Here is a 16585-nt window from a genome sequence, read left to right on the forward strand (position 1 = left end):
CTGTCTTGTGCTACATAAAAAATTAGGATTTTTGAGATACTTGGAAATTGTATTTTGAATTCATGTGAAATTCTTAATAGAATAAAATCTACAATCTTTTTTTTTTTCATTTTGGAGACTTGCAGTGCTCTTAAATAAATGCCAATTGTTCCTTTATAACAACAGAGTTTCTGACTCATTGCAAAATAAAAGTTAAAGCCCTTACATTGCTATATACTTATTATAGGTGAGGAAAATGTGGTGTTTAATATGGAATATTTTGCTGGGAATCACTCATGCACTGGTTAAACTGGACATATATCTCAAAATAGTTCTTTCCTTTTTTTTTTTTTTTTACATTTTGATTGATAATCTGTAGACATTTCTTAATGTATTGAAATAGGGCAGCATTGTAGAGTGTGCTGTGAGATATCCTCTGCTTTGATGACATGTAAATGTGCCTCTCACCAGTCAGACCCAATTAAGCCAGCTGCTCCTCTGAATCATGAGTTGCACACAGGAAAGACATGAGAGAGGTGGGTTTTGGCACAAGAGCATATTACAGAGGTAATCACTAGGAACCAAACCACTGGAATAAAAGTTTGGCAATGAGAAATTGCCACACTGGAGAATGAATAGAAGGAAGTTAAGCTGGAATGAAGGATGTGGGGCTGTTGGTCAGTGGAAAGATAGAAGAAGTGACAGGTTTCTGGGGAGACATGGGCTGTGCTGACCAGGCTCCCTGTCTCCCTTCCAACCCTGCCTTTCCCTTGCTCACTGGCAGCAGGGAATAGCAGTGGAAAGCTCTTCTGATGTGACTCACGCTGATGTTTTTCCTTAACAATTAAACAAGAAGAAGAACCCAAAGGAAGGAGGACATGTAGCTGCAAAGGAGGGAAAGGGTGCAGCAAAGCCCCTTTTTGTCCCATGTCTCTGCACCCCAGTCAGGGGACTGGTGCAGCACAACCTCCATTGTGTAAAAAATGTGCATAAGAACATAGTTGTCCGTAAAGACGTTTGAGGCTCTGTGGATGGTTTGGGTGGATACAGACGAGAGATCTCTTTGGTTGCTCTTGGAGGATAAGGTTTATTCGGGATGGAGAGAGGCCTTGCCTCGAGCTGCTAGATGCAGCACGTGGCCGGGCCTGAGGTGATGGGGGAGGTAAGAGACAAAGGTGGGAGCAGGGACTCCAGGAGGAAGTTCCAAGAGGGGAGGGGAGGGGAAGATCCAAGAGGGCGTCTGGCCCCCCGGAGACCCTTTATCAAAGGGGGCTCCAAGGTGGGCTGGAACAGGACTTGGGCCAATGGGGTCACAGACACTTGATGTTTCAGGGGAGGGTTACAGGTGTGGGGTGAACCATACATTCTGGGGGGTGAGATGGAACAGTCCATTTGGCTTTTGGACCCCTCTGTAGGTAAGATTGTTGTCCAGCCAGTAGGGGGCATGATATTCATCCTGGCTGTACTACTGTGGTTCTTAATCATACTTATCTATCCTTCCCAACAGTTGTCATTTCAGTGTTCACTGGTTTATTGCAACTTTCCCAAATAATAATCAGCAGTGAGTAAAGCTAACAAAAAATATATCATTGGTGAGATTTTATCTGTATTTAAATTTTATCACATTTGTGTTAAGAAAGAGAAGTTATTTTCCTAAATTATTCTGAGAGAGATTGCAGGGTCATAGAAGTCAAAGAAAATTTGTTAACTTTGCCATATCCCTAAATATCCCTACACTTGTCTTTGCATATCTTTAAAATACCATTGTACTCACACTTCTGAAATCTTCTTTTGAAGGTGCAGCTTTGTTAACAGATATGAAAAATAATGTTATATGCCCATTTTTTTCTCATTAGAAAGTTGAAGGATTTTTTCTCTTTTTCTATATATGGGATTGGTAATTCTCATAGTTTTATACTGACTGCTCAAAGCAATATAGCAATTAAAACAGTTTACTTAACAAAAGTTCAGGTATATTAAGTAGTGAAATACACTAGTAACTAAAATTAGGCATAGCATGTCTATTGTCTCTGTTATTAATTTTAAAACTTTCTCATTGAAGTTCTGTTGTTCAATAGCATTATAGTAAAATCACAGCGATAATGCAGTAGGCATGTGTGATATTTGATATAATGATAGGAAAATCAATTGAACTAAATGTTCTCCTTGTCTTCATAGTGTTCTTATGGATTTAAGTTTCTGTGTCTCATTCACAGGTTTGGAGAGGGTTATTCTGTCAAGGTTTGGCTTAGCAAAGAAATAAGTTATGGAAGAATGATTTTGGACTGTCTACAAATGCATTTTCCAGGAACACAGTTTAAGGTACAGATAAAATTCCATGTTGTAGTGTATGGCAGAATTAATTTGGGGCTGGTAAAAACAGTATGTATGTTTGGATATTTGCATGTTTGGGTATATTGTAAGTACATTTGAAAAGTACATATAAATATCCCTTTTGTTTTTCTAATAAGCAATTAATAAAAATTTGGCTTGTGATGTTGATTAAATCAACTCCAAACAGGAATTTAGGCAATGCAAATAAAAAGGCCTTTTCTCCAACTGATAATTTCCTTTTGCTTTTATTATTGATGAAATTGGACTCAAATCTGTGTTCATCTGAAGTAGAACTACAGTTTAGTCACTAAGAGTATTTGCTTTGATTGCTTTCTGATAAAGCCCAGAGTTAATAAGTCTCAGACTTTACTGAGATTGTTTGATTTAATACAAAGTCTTATAAATGACCTATAGCAATTACATTTCAATGAAAACTCTTAAAAGCTTTTACTTTAACTTTGTTTAGGAAAAACTCATGGGAAACAATGTCTATCTTAGATATGAACCTCTTTGTGGGTGTAAGTCTGTATTGAGCTCAGACAGCTGAGCATCTGTATATGTTCAGCCTTTTCCCAGACTTCATTGAAACAGCACTAGTCTGTTAGATTTAAATTGCCCTAAAGTGTTATATCTTTTATGAGATTAACAAACCATCACCTCACAAAATGTGTGCTCTAAATATGAACCATTCTTTGTGCTATGAATGTAGACAAAATAAGTTATTTTTTAAAAGCTCATATTTCCCGTATAAATCTGCAATAAGAGCCTATTGAAGGTAGCCTGATTATAAGCAAGTGTAGCTTCATCACAAAATACATTCACTTTTATCTGTTTTTTATAATTTTTGCTTGTTTTTAGGGGCAACATCTTAACCTGCTTGAGTACCATGTACCAAGAAGTCAGGGATGCTTAGCAGAGCTCTTCAGAGTCCTAGAGAATCACAAAGCTTTTCTCCAAATCAAACACTACTCCATTAGCCAAACCACATTAGAGCAGGTATTTTATCATTTTCCTTTGTTTCCTTTGTTTCCCTGCCCCCATACTTGCTTTTTTTTTTTTTTTAAATTTTTTAAAATTTTGTCATCTAAATATGCTGTGTATTGTAGTTGTTGATGTAGTGGAATAATCTATCATTTGCTGGGTTACCCAAATGTGTGCAATCTCAGGTCACACAGTGATACCATGTCCCACACTGCTTTTACACCAGAAGTGAGCATAGTAAAAGCAACACAGCAAGCCACATGCTTGTAGTGTGCACAAACATAATCTGTACTTAGATGAATCTGGAACTGTGTGGGATGACAAGGTGGGAGTGTGAACTGCTACCTCCACAGTCCAAAAGTTGGGATCTTATCAATGTCCTAGAAAAGGCTGAACTGGCCTCTATAAATTGTGGTAAACCTGATACCTTCAGAACATTTTCCTGTGATAATTTTAAATGCACAGACAGAGAGAAGAGACCCAACTGCTAAAGACTGTTAAATCCTATTGTGAGAAAAAGAAGAATGCGTTGATGGCGAGCATGGGATTTCTGGGTGATTGTGAAGTGTTACATCATCTTCATATGCAACTGTTTGTTATTCATTCTGCAAACTGAGAGACACCTCTAGTCAAAATATTAATGTTCTGTGACTGATGGTGTGAAATTGTTCCTTTTTCCCATGTGCAAATCATTGAAGTATTCTCCTCTGTGCTGGTCTACTAACTACTTGTAAATTATCTATTCACTCAATGACTGCATATAAGATAATTTCAGCCTGTTTCTTCAGGAATTGTTCAGTCAGGTTTACTTCCTCTCCATTTTTCATGGTGATGCATCACCTCAGTTACCTACCACCACTTCTTCTCCCTGACTGTCAGTTTTAAACAGGAAAATAGTTCTTTGCAGTAACAAACACACTTTTAATACAGCCCAAGTTTGCTTGCATATGAAGAGGACTCTTTGAATAAAGAAGAGCCATTTTTCCCTCTACATGGCTTACTGTTAGATAGTTGTGTCATTAAAAATGAAACAAGCCTTTATATAGCAAGATCTGTGTTTAAAAAAAAAAAACAAAAAACCAAACCAAATCAGGGAGGCTCATTAGTTGTTGAATCAGAAGTATGCTTTCACCTCAAAATATTTGCGCCTTCATTGTAATATTTATTGGCAGAAACAACAAACTCTGATTCTTTAGGTATGTCATTCAAAGAAAATTAAAACCATTGTTTCATATTTACTTGTGCATAAAATGTGTTTTTCATACCTTGGTATGAAATAGTTAATAATTTTTATCATTTATTAACCCTGTCTTAGCTGGAGAGGGGAAGAGGGATTATTTCTAGAGTTTATAAAAATATGTTTTTAGAGGTGTTCCCTCAACATGAGTTATTACTTGTTTTGTCAAAAAAGCTGAGAGCAGCTAAGAAATACCATCACCTTTATCCCCAAAGTCAAGTACTTTTATTTTGAAAACCCTACTTTTTATCATGTCTTACAGGTATTCATTAATTTTGCAACACAGCAACAAGGAGTCTCGCATTCTTCACAAGGATCTTCTGTTCATCATGATCATCTCCTAGTCTAGGCTCAGAACAGGATACAGCTCCAACATAACACATATATTTGTGTTTGCATATGTACACGCAAGCTACTTGCAATAACTTTTCAACTCTGAACAATTTGTGCATGAGAAACAAATAGTAGAAGGTGAGAGGTGAGTTTTCATCTGTAGGCCAGAAGGAATGGGACCAGTTCTTGGTAAAGCAAGAAACTGATTATATGCAGACCAAAAATCTGCCAAAAAGCAATGTTTTCTTAATTTAACTGGTATTTTAAAATACAAATGGCCTAATTAATGCAGAGGAAAAAAAGGCTGATCTGAAATCTCAGTGTATAGCAGATTTTTTTTGGTGGTAGCTCTGCATTCATTTGATTATATTACTTTCTTATATGCACACTTAATATCTAATTTTTGCATGATGAGGCAAGAAAAAACAATTGAATGGTAGCAATAGCTTGGCTATCACCCTGTATTTTTTATTTAATCACACAAATTGAGAGCCTTTCAATTTCTCTGTTAATTCAGTTATGTGTTGTGACAAGCTAAGTTAACCTTTTTATTATATAAAGGATGTACTGTATCCCATAAGTTTTAAGTTATAGAGGCTATTAGTCTACTAGCCTAGTCTGCCTCCAAGTTATCTTAGGTAAATTTAACAGGTTTTCATAAATCATACTTGACAATGATCCTGAGCCTGCAGGTTGCTGCTGGAAGTGTTCTCAAGTACCTTTATAATGACCTAGTTTGTTTTTCTCATCTTTTTATTTCCTTTATGTTCAAAAAGAATGTCAAAATGCTGGTTAATGGGAATGCTAAAGGAAGATAAGATAAAAAATCAGACTGTGATCAATAAACTCAATAAATATATTATGATGCTAGATATTTCAGATAAGGCCACAGTCTTCAGCCTATACCTGTGTAAAATAAATGAACATATAATGGATAAAAACTCCTTGTATATTGTGCTTGGAGAAGAAAATGTTTGATTTTTTTCTTGTAGTAAGTGGCTGCCTCATCCAAAACAAATCTTTGAAGCTCCTATGAAATTAGCTCATGCCACTTTTATTGGACTACACTGTCAAATAGCTGAAATTGTAGAATCAGTGACTTAAAAGTTATTTGCTGCAATATGATTTTGGGTGGGCAGTGGTGATGGAAGTGCACTTCAAGATAGGAGAATTTGATTTTAAATGGCCAATATTGCAGATCTGCTTCTATAATTCCCTGCTGTACAATGATAAAATATTAAGTATATATATATATTTGTGTTTTATGCTTTGCAAGCTGACTCAGAAGACCATTTACTGAGGCTTGATTTGTTCATGTTGCTTTGGCCCATTATGCTATTTTAAAATCAGGAATTCAGGTTACCTATATAAAAAGATGAAATTACACCCTTGAAAAATAAATAAAACCCTAAAGATTTACAGTCTTTGTCTGCATGTGCATATGGGAGAGTGAGCTTATGAAAGTCCTTTATCATTAGAATGGTTTGATATAATATCAGAACTGCCAAGCTACTTAGGACCCAAAGCACCTAGGAACCATTAAACCCCAACAGCCACCACCCTGGTAGAAGTGCCATAGCCCAATGAGCTGTCCAAATTTGATGTGAAACCAGTTATCTTTAATTTCTTGATAAGGCTGAGAGTGGAGAGTTTCTAAAGTCCCCAGTTAGAACAAAAACCAGTCAATTTTACAAATCAGTGTATGAGAGAAGTAGTAGACATGAAGAGAAAAGAAGACACATGCTGGAAACTTGGGCAGAAATAGAAATATGCCATCACTGAAGTAACCTGCTTAATTTCAGCACTTCAGGATGAAAGAAACTGAGTATTCAGCCAAACTGAACAGCCAAGGATGTCCAAGTCATAGCCTGAAACCACTCAACAGAAGAACATTTCTGTAGCTCTTAGCTGAAAAAAGTAGAAGGGAAGGTATGGTAGTCACGTGCACAGGGCTTTTGGATTTTTTTTTTTAATTTTTGGTGGTGTGTCTAGACCTGTAGATCGCTGATATTATGACTGATTGATTTTCTTTGGTTTTTTATTTTGTTTTATTTTTATAAACTAATATTTCTGTCTCAACCACCACAAGTTCTTAAAAAAATGATGAATGTGCTCAAGGAAATGTAAGGATTTGGGAAAGTAGATGGTTCCAATCCTTGCAGTGAAAAGCAGTTGAGCCTAAATATGTGATTTGTATGAAATTGTGAAAAGAGTGCTTATTCCTGCTGAGAGAGGGTGTCAGACAGTTGAATTAATAAAACAATCCTGTAGTTTGCTTTGACCAAGGGAAGCATAAAAGCATACAAGACTCATTGTGGTGAGACTGAAAAATGATAGCCTAGATGAATGCTCAGACGGGGGAGCTTCTTCAAGTCTTGGCTGTGTAACACTAATTAAATGTCACTTTTTTCTGATTAAAATATGAAAGATTATATTAGTTTAACAGATGAATACAGTAAATAATGTTTGCTTCAGACTGATGGTTGAGTAAATTCAGTTAACAGGTTTTTTTTTAAATTACTTCATATGCATCTCAGGAGACCCAATTTAATTCAGGCCAGCAGCAAACAATGTCTGTCTACCAATCATTTATAGGTAAAGAAGGTCAAAATCTAATTGAGTGCCAGTGTACCAGCTTCTATGTCAGAGGATATTTTCCCTTTCTTTAACTTGTGGCATTCCTAATGTATGCAAGTTTCAACAAAAGTATTTTGAAGATTTTTGTTTTATTCATTTATTTATTTATCAAAATAAATCAGCAAACTAGTAGTCTGGTCTGAAAAGGTCAATTATACATTAATGATGAAAGAATCCTTGAATTCATAATTCGTGAAGAAGTATCTCTCAACACCTCTGGATTTGGAATCAAACAGAACTGAGGATTTTAACAATACATCTCTTGTGTGATTCTTGTTAGGAAAGTCTCATTTTATTTCAGCTGGAAATTTCTCTGAATGTGAAAGTAAGCCCTTCACCCTAATCAATAAACTAGAATTAAGCTCAAAGTTATAAAATCAACTGAATATCTGAAATACTCAATACTAAAACTGGGAAGATGATAGTAATACTACTAAGGGACTATTCCACAGCCCAAGTCAAAAGAAGGGCTTTGGCCAACCTTTGAGCAGATTGTTTCAGGCCCTCTTTTTATTTTTATACAGTAATAGAATGATGTGACCAAAAATGAACAGCAGGTCTGAACTTTAACACAAAGTAGCACAAATTCAGTGGGGATTGAAGAGTAATAATATTAATGGACAGGATATCAAAACTCACAAATCACCATTTTGAATATGGCTGCATATTAAATTTCTGTACAGATTTTTTCTTCTGGACAGAAAGTACTTATTTCTCTGGTTTTGCTCGTGACCATGGATGATAAATTTTGCCCAGGGTAGTGAAAGATATATAACATGATTTTCAGGAAAGAAATTTGGTGCCTTTTGAGCTTGCTGGTCCTTGTGAAATTCGAATCACTGGAGTCTGAAATCACATAAATTTGGAAGCAGAATCGAACTCTTACTGGAACTGCTCAACTCCTAGATCTGTCTAAAACCAATTTAGGTGAGGATATTGCTTTCCTGGTCTTTTCCTAGTAAGCAGTAAAGCTGACACTTTCTTTGATTCAGTTTAATATGATCTAATCTTTTTATGTCAACACTTTCAATTTTTGTTTCTTAAGAATAGGGAGATCAAAGCTAGCAGCAAAAAGATCTTATTTAAAGTGATTGAGAGATGACTAGCTCAGCCCAACAACAGCTAAAATGTTTCCTGATTTGTGTATTAGATCCTTACATTACAAGTAGAACTGATGCTGTTGCAGGTGCAATGTGGGTGGGTAGCAGGTACAGAGCAGAAATCACAGCTGTCTTATTCTCCACAGAAAGCAACAATCTGCTGCTATCAACGAGCCAGGTACTACTGAATGTTTTAGCAGATGTGTTCTCCATGCTGAATAATGATATGGATCACTGAAACAAATCAAAGCATCTTTCCTTATTAAATTTTTCTACCACATACTAATATTGTTCCAGCACTACTCTCATGCTTAATGATACGTGGAGCTATGTGCTGGGATAAATTCTGACTCCTTTCACAATGGCCTTGTAAAAGCCATGATCAGAGTCTGCACTGCAGAGGTGTATGCACATCTTTAGCTTAGGCTGATCAAAGCACCAAGGTTCATATCTGCTTTCTATGATATACAAGTGGAGAAAGAGGAACTATAAGTTATATAGGCAAAAGGCAATAGGTGAGATTTCCATGTACAACTGATTTATTCCAGCTATAGAACACCCCACACACATAATTTTGCTGCCTGTGCATGCCATGGGCAATTTTAAATAAGTGCCTTGGGATTAACTGGCTATAAGGTGCCCAGCAGAAAAAGTTAGGATCCTCTAACATGCAGTGGTACAAGGTAAGATCAAACAGAAGCCTTTTTACCCTCTTATGAGGCAATAAATGCTGGTTAATAGTAAAGTATAATGCATGTAATTCAAGAAAAGTATCAGAAACACTTTTGTCCTCAGTGTGTGCTGAAACAGGGAAATGCAAACTTTATTTCACAGATCATTTTTGCATCATTCTGAATTCCTTACATACTTACCTTACCTACTTACCTTACTATATGAAATAACCAGACCCCCAAAAACCTTCAGTGCTTCCTAAATATTTTGAAATGTGATTCAACAGAATTTGAACGCTTGCGGAGGTTTTTTAACCTTAGATTTTATTGAGAACTGATCTTTAAGACTTATATAATTATAGCTGAGTGTGTGAGTGAAGAAGCACGTGACATTTATGCTGAACCAAATGGAATATGCATGTAATGCTCTAGCTGAGGAGTTGTAGTCAATTTGTAGCTAATGATAATTGTCTAATAAGAAGAACCTCAAAATGTTTTTAGGAGCCTGCTATCATAAATAATTCTGTTAGCAATGTGTGCATATAAAGCAGATTGAATCTAGCTAAAAGAGTATTCTCAGTATGTGAATGGTAAGAATCAAGGTCATACACAGCATGTTAAAGTGTTATATTGTTGGGGTTTATTTTCCCTTTCAAAGTTAGCTAAGTGACTAGAATTGGCACTTGTCAGTGGCCAGCTACACACTGAAAATGCTTATTTGAGCCCAGAGCTGAGGCTGTTTACATGTGATGATCAATTAGTAGTCTCTCTTTTTTTTTTTTTTTTTACTACCTGCATGTTGTAGACAAACTGGCAATTAAATGGAATGCATAAAATTATATTTTGAGGTCTTTGCAAGTTTTGCAATTAAAAACAGATTTTTATGGGTGTCCAGCAACTAGGTAAAATAGCATTATTTAAGTATTTCTATATATAACATGTTCAGTAAATTTTGAAAATAGTCTTTGCAGAAATGTTTGAGAATTCTGAGTTTCTCTTTGGATATGGATTTCTACCTTAAATCGAAGTGCAAATAAAAGTGTCCATAATTATATGTTTCTAATTGTGAAATGGATGTATTTAGTTTTAACCCATAACCTTCTGCTGAGAAGAGCAGGAGCAGTGACAATCTACTGTGTGTCTGATCTCAGGATGGAGACTGGCAACAGACTGTAACTCTGTACCTGAATGGTGCATGTCTCTACAAAGTGTGAAGAACCCTCTTTTTAGCCACTTTGAGGTATTGACTGCAGGAAGAACTGAAAAACTACTTGTTGCAAGGCTTGATCCCTTATAAATACCTGTGATGCACATACATACATCCTATCTATGTGTAGCAGAGAAACTGCCACAAGTTTTCAGGAAGGCTGAGATTTTTTTCTGTACCACAGTTCTATTTGCTATGACTTTGCTCAAGATTATTCTTCTTTTAGTAGACTTTTGTGTTGTAAATTATCAATCAATGTTTTCAGGCCTTGGCTTTTACCTCTTGCTGTCAAGTGACAGCTGATTTTATGTTTTTTTGATGCTGTGTGTTACACAGGTCTTTAAATAGACCCCAGTTGAAAAAGCGTCAGCATCTGAGGAAAATATTTCCCTTGGTCGATCTTTTGCCTTTTGCTCACTATATTGGTTGCCAGATCTTGGATGTGAAAAGCTTCCCCAAAATTGTCACTTTAGGGAGTACTGAAGAGTTGGACTTTTTTTTTCTTTCACTTCTGCTAAATCATCAGAGCAATTTCTTGAAATAAATTTACTACTCTCAGAGAGTTCAAAGATACCAATGATGTCTTGCCTCTATTCTGCTCACTACCAGAACTCACAGTTGCACTTATCTGGTATCTTAGAATCATAGAATGGTTTGGAAGGGCCTTTAAATATCATCTGGTTCCAGACCCCCTGCCATGGACAGGGACACCTTTCACTAGACCAGATGGCTTTGGTCAAACCTGGCCTTGAACACCTTCAAGGATGGGGCATCTGTGGCTTCTTTGGGTAATAAATTCCAGTGCCTCACCACCCTCACCATAAAGAATTTCTTTCAAATACCTAATCTAAACTTATTCTTTCAGTCTGAAAACATTTTCTCTTGGTCCATCATTACAGTTCCTGATGAGGAATAGGCTCCCTATAGGCCCCTTCAGATACTGGAAGGTTGCTATGAGGTCTCCACACAATTTTCTCTTCTCCAGGCTGAACAGCCACAGCTTTTTCAGCTTGTCTTTGTAGGGGAGATTCTCTAGTCCTCTAATCAACTTTGTGGATCTCCTCTGGGCTTGCTCCAACAGTTCCATGTCCTCCATGAGAGAGTACATCAGTAGGTGTCAGGTGAAAAATACCTGCTTCAGGAAGACCTTAAAGAAAACAGACACTCTTTAACACTTACAAAAACATGTGTGGAGGGGTCTATGTATTAAAGAATGTTTCCTAGCAGATGTGTTCACAAGAACAACTGCTTAAAACATTAGATAATAATCAAGAAAGCAACTTTTGATTCTATTTGGGCCAACATTCAGTATTCAAGGCTGGGAGTGAGACTTTCTCTATGTGCCTAATCAATACTGAGGTTTGAACATGCTTCTTCAATAATTGCAGAAAGTTATGGAGGGCTTTTGACAACTAATTTAAATTGACTCTAAAAATTAGAGTTTTAGTTGTTTTCATGGCTAGAGAAAAATATCAGCTTGACTACCACATCCACTGAAGAAAGCTGTACCACTTTCTTCATGTCATTTTGAAAGTGGTGAAAAATGCGGATGTCTTACAGAGAGATCCTTGGGTCCAAAGAGTAAAAGTATCTCAAAAGAAATGGTCAGGTTTTAGGGCTTTTTCAGTGGGTCCCAGTGTTGGGAAATCTATACAATTATTTTTTTCTGTTCAATGTTTGAATCTTCTGATACTAGTATAGTGAGGCTGCAGTTGCCAGTCTGACTTCTGACTGGTGTCCTCAGGTCCACTCTTTCCTTCTGAACCGAATGGGACATGGAGATGTACAAAATGCTGCAAGGTGACCCCAGTTGCTGAAGTTCCTGCCTCTGTTGCCAAGAAGCATATAAACCAGTTATGACACTAATACAGATCACAATAATATAAAGTGACATAAAAGCAATAGTATGTTTACATGTTGCCCTTTGGCATTAATAAAGCCCAGAATGGGTGCAGCAGTCCAAGTCAATTATGTTATGAAGGCAAAGTCAATGGCAAGAGCCATCTCAAAGACAATACCTGTCCAGAAAAGCCACTTTGGTGGGTGTAACATAGACGGAGGAATGCTTGAGAACAATGGCAGTGTACCAGAGAGCATGGAAAACCAAGGACCTGTCCTTTCTTCCAGTTTCTTCCAGCAGAAGCATTCATGTCAACTAGCAGCACTGCAAAGATACTACTGTAACTGAGGATATATCTGAGCTTTTTCCCTATTGTTTGGTTTGGGGACACAAAAAATCCTTATGTGGACTTTCCTTCTATTGAAGTAAGTTTATTTTATAGGGACATATTGTCTGCAATCGTGGAATTTTATCTGCTCAAAAGCATCAAGAGTTATCTTTTACTAAGAATAGCAAATAGTCTTTGATAAGAGGGCAGGGAAATACAAGTCATCCTCTTGGTTTTGTTTGTTATTCCTCTTCTTGTTTTTGTTTTTTTTTAATGTATGTGTTTGTCTTTTCTTGTTTATTTTGTTTTGTTTTGATTTGTGGGTTTTTTTATGTTTGGTTTGGGTTTTTTTTTAATTGGGTGGTAGCAAAATATTTTATTCTGTGGAGGATTTATGTAGAAATTTTATCTTCTTTTTTTCATGTGGGAAAGTTAATGGCCAGGAACAGAAGTGGATGAAGAAAATACTTATGGCTCTGAAAGTTTTCAAATTATATAGCAGATCTTTAAAAATTATTTTAAGCCTACACTTTTATTTTTTCAGCCTCCTGAATGACATTTAATCTCTTAGATTATTTTGTTTTTTACCATACACATATTGATCAACTAAGTATAAACATTTATTTTGCTGGCAAATTTATTAACGGTTGTTCTAACTTATTTACTTACCTCTGTAGAGATTTTATATGTTTTGATATAAGTGCAGATAAAGGATATATTAATTTAAATAAAACTTCATTTTCCTCAAACGTATTCCATTTTCTTGCCAAAACACAGTAAAACACAATATATGACATATTATGCAATAGGTAAAAGGAAGTATATTTTAATCAGATATGAATAACAGATTAGAAGAATCTTTAATTCACTTTTATCTTGCTTTGATCTGAAACCAAGCTCTGAGCAGCCAGAAACATTAAAGAATTAGAGGAAACAAGGATGACTCATTTTCTTGGTTCACACTGAATTGATTTTCTAAGGAAAGGAATATGACTTTGAATTACATGTACCATTAAAAATGTTTTGGGCTGATTTCTCAGAAAGTACACCTGTGGCAGATACTCAAAAGCATCTGCCATTGTATCAGCATTAGACATGTAAGTAAAACTTTCTCCAATATTCATTGGTATATTATAGTTTTTCCTTCTACATAGCAGTTGGCTTAAGTCTTCCTTCAAAGACTTGGGCACATTGCATAGTGAAGGAGACAGAATTTCAATTGAATCCATACAAACAAAAAATGTTGACCTCTTGATGCATCACTAAAGAATATGACAGTTTATTTGACATAGAAACTTGGAACAATATTTATATATTAAGACCATTATGTCTATGACAAGCTTGACACAGTAATCTGCAGATATTAAAAAAAAAAAAAAAAGAAAATATTTTATTTTAATATCATTCTGATCCATGATATTCCTGTGTGTAGCAAAAATAGCTTTAAAAAATGTCTTTGAAAACTAAGAGAACCAAGGGTTTTGCTGTTCCCCTTCTCTAATTTACACAATGGCAGGAGTATGCTGGTGCAGCAGATGATTTGGTCTCATTTTGCTTTATTGCTGTGAAGACATTTCTAGCTTGCCACTGGCAAAAGTCAGACTGGAAAAACTAGAAGTACTAGTTTTCTAGGCTCTGCCCATGTCTAGATGACAGAATAATGTTTTCCACAGCAGAGTGTGTAGATGCCTATAATGTAAGTGCTTCTACTCCTTAGGAAGCTAATTATCACTGTCTTGCTAATTTGACATTTGAGACTTTAACTTGCTCCACTGAGGTGCCTGGAAGCAGCATTGTCTTAGGCCAATTGCAGTTCTGGGCAGTAAGTATGTTGTGCTGTGGTCATGTTTCAGATACAAACTTTATAACTTTTCTTTAAAATAAAAAATTAAAAAAGCTGAACTTCTTAAAATGTAGAAGTGGTGTTTGGGGAATAGGATGAATTTGCTACCTGCTGTCCTGTGCAAACACAGCAATGCTGCTTCTCATGTATAATCAAGTAGTTCAGGCTTGTTGCCATCTCTAGCAGCTTGTAGGGTGGCAGATGTTAATGGGGACAGCTAGTAGAAGTTGGCTTTTCCTTTAACCATAGGAACTTATTTAACTTGTTTGCTTGAAGTGGAGAGTAGCTCTGCACTGTGATGCAGACAAGTTACTAAGTACAAAGTGGAGACATTTTTTTTTTCCTTTGGTAATAGTAAAGTTTAATTGATGATCACAACTTAGGTCTATGCCATCAACTTCGAAAAGTGTTCAAAAGCAATTGTAGGGATGTGCATATTTGTACTTCTTGCCTCAAATCTGAATATTGCTTTGTCTGCAAAAGATAAACCATAATAATCTGAGCAATGGAAAGGACCTCACAACAATTTGGATTACATAGTAGAATGCCAAGTGAAGGCTTGTATTTCAAATTATTGCAACAATAAATTCAGTCTTGGTCCTTTCCGATCTAGTTGCTTTGGTTGCTCACCGTGGGAAAGGAAATAATGAGGAAAACATTCTTGTTAGAACGATGTAAAATTGTGCAGGGTTTCTTGGAGCACTAGAGGGAGCAAGAAGGTAAAAGTTCTCAAAAATGCAACTACTTACTTGGAGGTTGAATCCTTTAAGATGAGGTCTACCCTACCATTCAGGTAAATAAAACTAATACATCATTAAAAATCCCCCAACAAAACATAAACCATAATCAAAACTGAAGTGATATCTTACTTTGGTTTGTTTGTAGTGTTTTTTTCCTGTTATTATTTTCCCCCCACATACACGCAATAACAGCATTCTTCTCCTCCTCCCCACCCCCCCTTCATTTTTTGTTTATTGTTTTGAGGGGATGCTTTTGTTTTCATATCTCTAAAGGCTGAGTGTGTGTTGACCTAAGCTACTGCTAAGGGCTGGCTCTGACAGAACCAGAAGACCTTGTTTCTCCTCATCAGAGACCCCTTTAGGCAAATGTTAACCTGCCAAGAGCATGTGCATTCCAAGGAGGATTTGCAAATGAACTAGTTGTTTTCCATGAAAAATATTTCCTGACCTAGATCTTTCTGTCCTAAGGGAAAAAAATAAAAAAAGAAGAAAACGAAAAAAAGAAACTATATGCAATAAACACTATTGCAGATGAGAGAATATTTTCCCTAGTGTCCCCCTGCCCACTCATATTAACTATTTCTAGAAGAAAATAATACATTCCGGTGAGCACAGCATTTCATTTTGATTATTCACAGACCTGACCCTGAGCCAATAAATAGATGTTTTACCCAAATGGATTAGCCCACTTGCATGTTTGTCTCAATTATAATCTGCCACTAGCTTTGGAAAGTAAAGGACATTTGGGAGAATATTCTCCTCTTTGTGTGTTGGATATTACTGGCTGACTCCTCCTGGGATTGGTGAACAACAATGGCAGTACAATAATTTTAAATACAATTCTACAGTGCTGAAAAAGCCTATTTTTCATGAAGCACTACAAGCATCATGGTGGTAAATAATTTAAATTCTCTCTTTCTTGTTCTCCTTTGTGTTTCTTGGAAACTTTAAGCGCTGCTTCAGATAAATGAAGAGCAGGATAAGTTTGGAGACTCTTGGCCTAGGACATCTGCCAACTCATGCACAGTCTGAGGACAGTGTGAGGTGACACCTGCCCCTAAGGCTTAGGGGGAGCTGTGGATGGGCAGGTGGCTGCAGCCCTTGCTACAGAATGCTCTTAGAGGCAGAGTGTGTGTAGCAGGAGGTTCCCAATACAGAGAACTGGACTTCTGTCTCTCCCAGCTTGCAAAGAGATGCTTTGTTTGCACTTTATAACACTGTCAGCAAGAGGCAGGACAAATTCCAATACGTAGCTTCCTCTTCTGAAGGTGAAGTAGGAAGAAACTCAGTGCCTGCTTTCTTTCATCTGGTTTATGTACACAGGCATAGCCACTTCAAGATTTCCATGTTGATTG

At 36.4% G+C, this 16585-nt stretch overlaps 1 protein-coding gene across 1 annotated transcript in view; it reads left to right on the forward strand.

Moving 5' to 3' along the window:
- Nucleotides 1-10326, forward strand: part of ABCA13 (ATP binding cassette subfamily A member 13) — a 139559-nt gene extending 129233 nt beyond the window's left edge. The window contains exons 41-43 of the mRNA XM_072924352.1: nt 2196-2301; nt 3172-3309; nt 4794-10326. Of these exons, the coding sequence (XP_072780453.1) occupies nt 2196-2301; nt 3172-3309; nt 4794-4880 (331 nt within the window). The 3' untranslated portion in view covers nt 4881-10326. The remainder of the gene's footprint in view (nt 1-2195; nt 2302-3171; nt 3310-4793) is intronic.
- Nucleotides 10327-16585: the final 6259 nt, after the last annotated feature.

The sequence above is a fragment of the Taeniopygia guttata genome, chromosome 2 (assembly GCF_048771995.1).
Source record: "Taeniopygia guttata chromosome 2, bTaeGut7.mat, whole genome shotgun sequence".
NCBI classification, from domain to species: Eukaryota; Metazoa; Chordata; class Aves; order Passeriformes; family Estrildidae; genus Taeniopygia; species Taeniopygia guttata.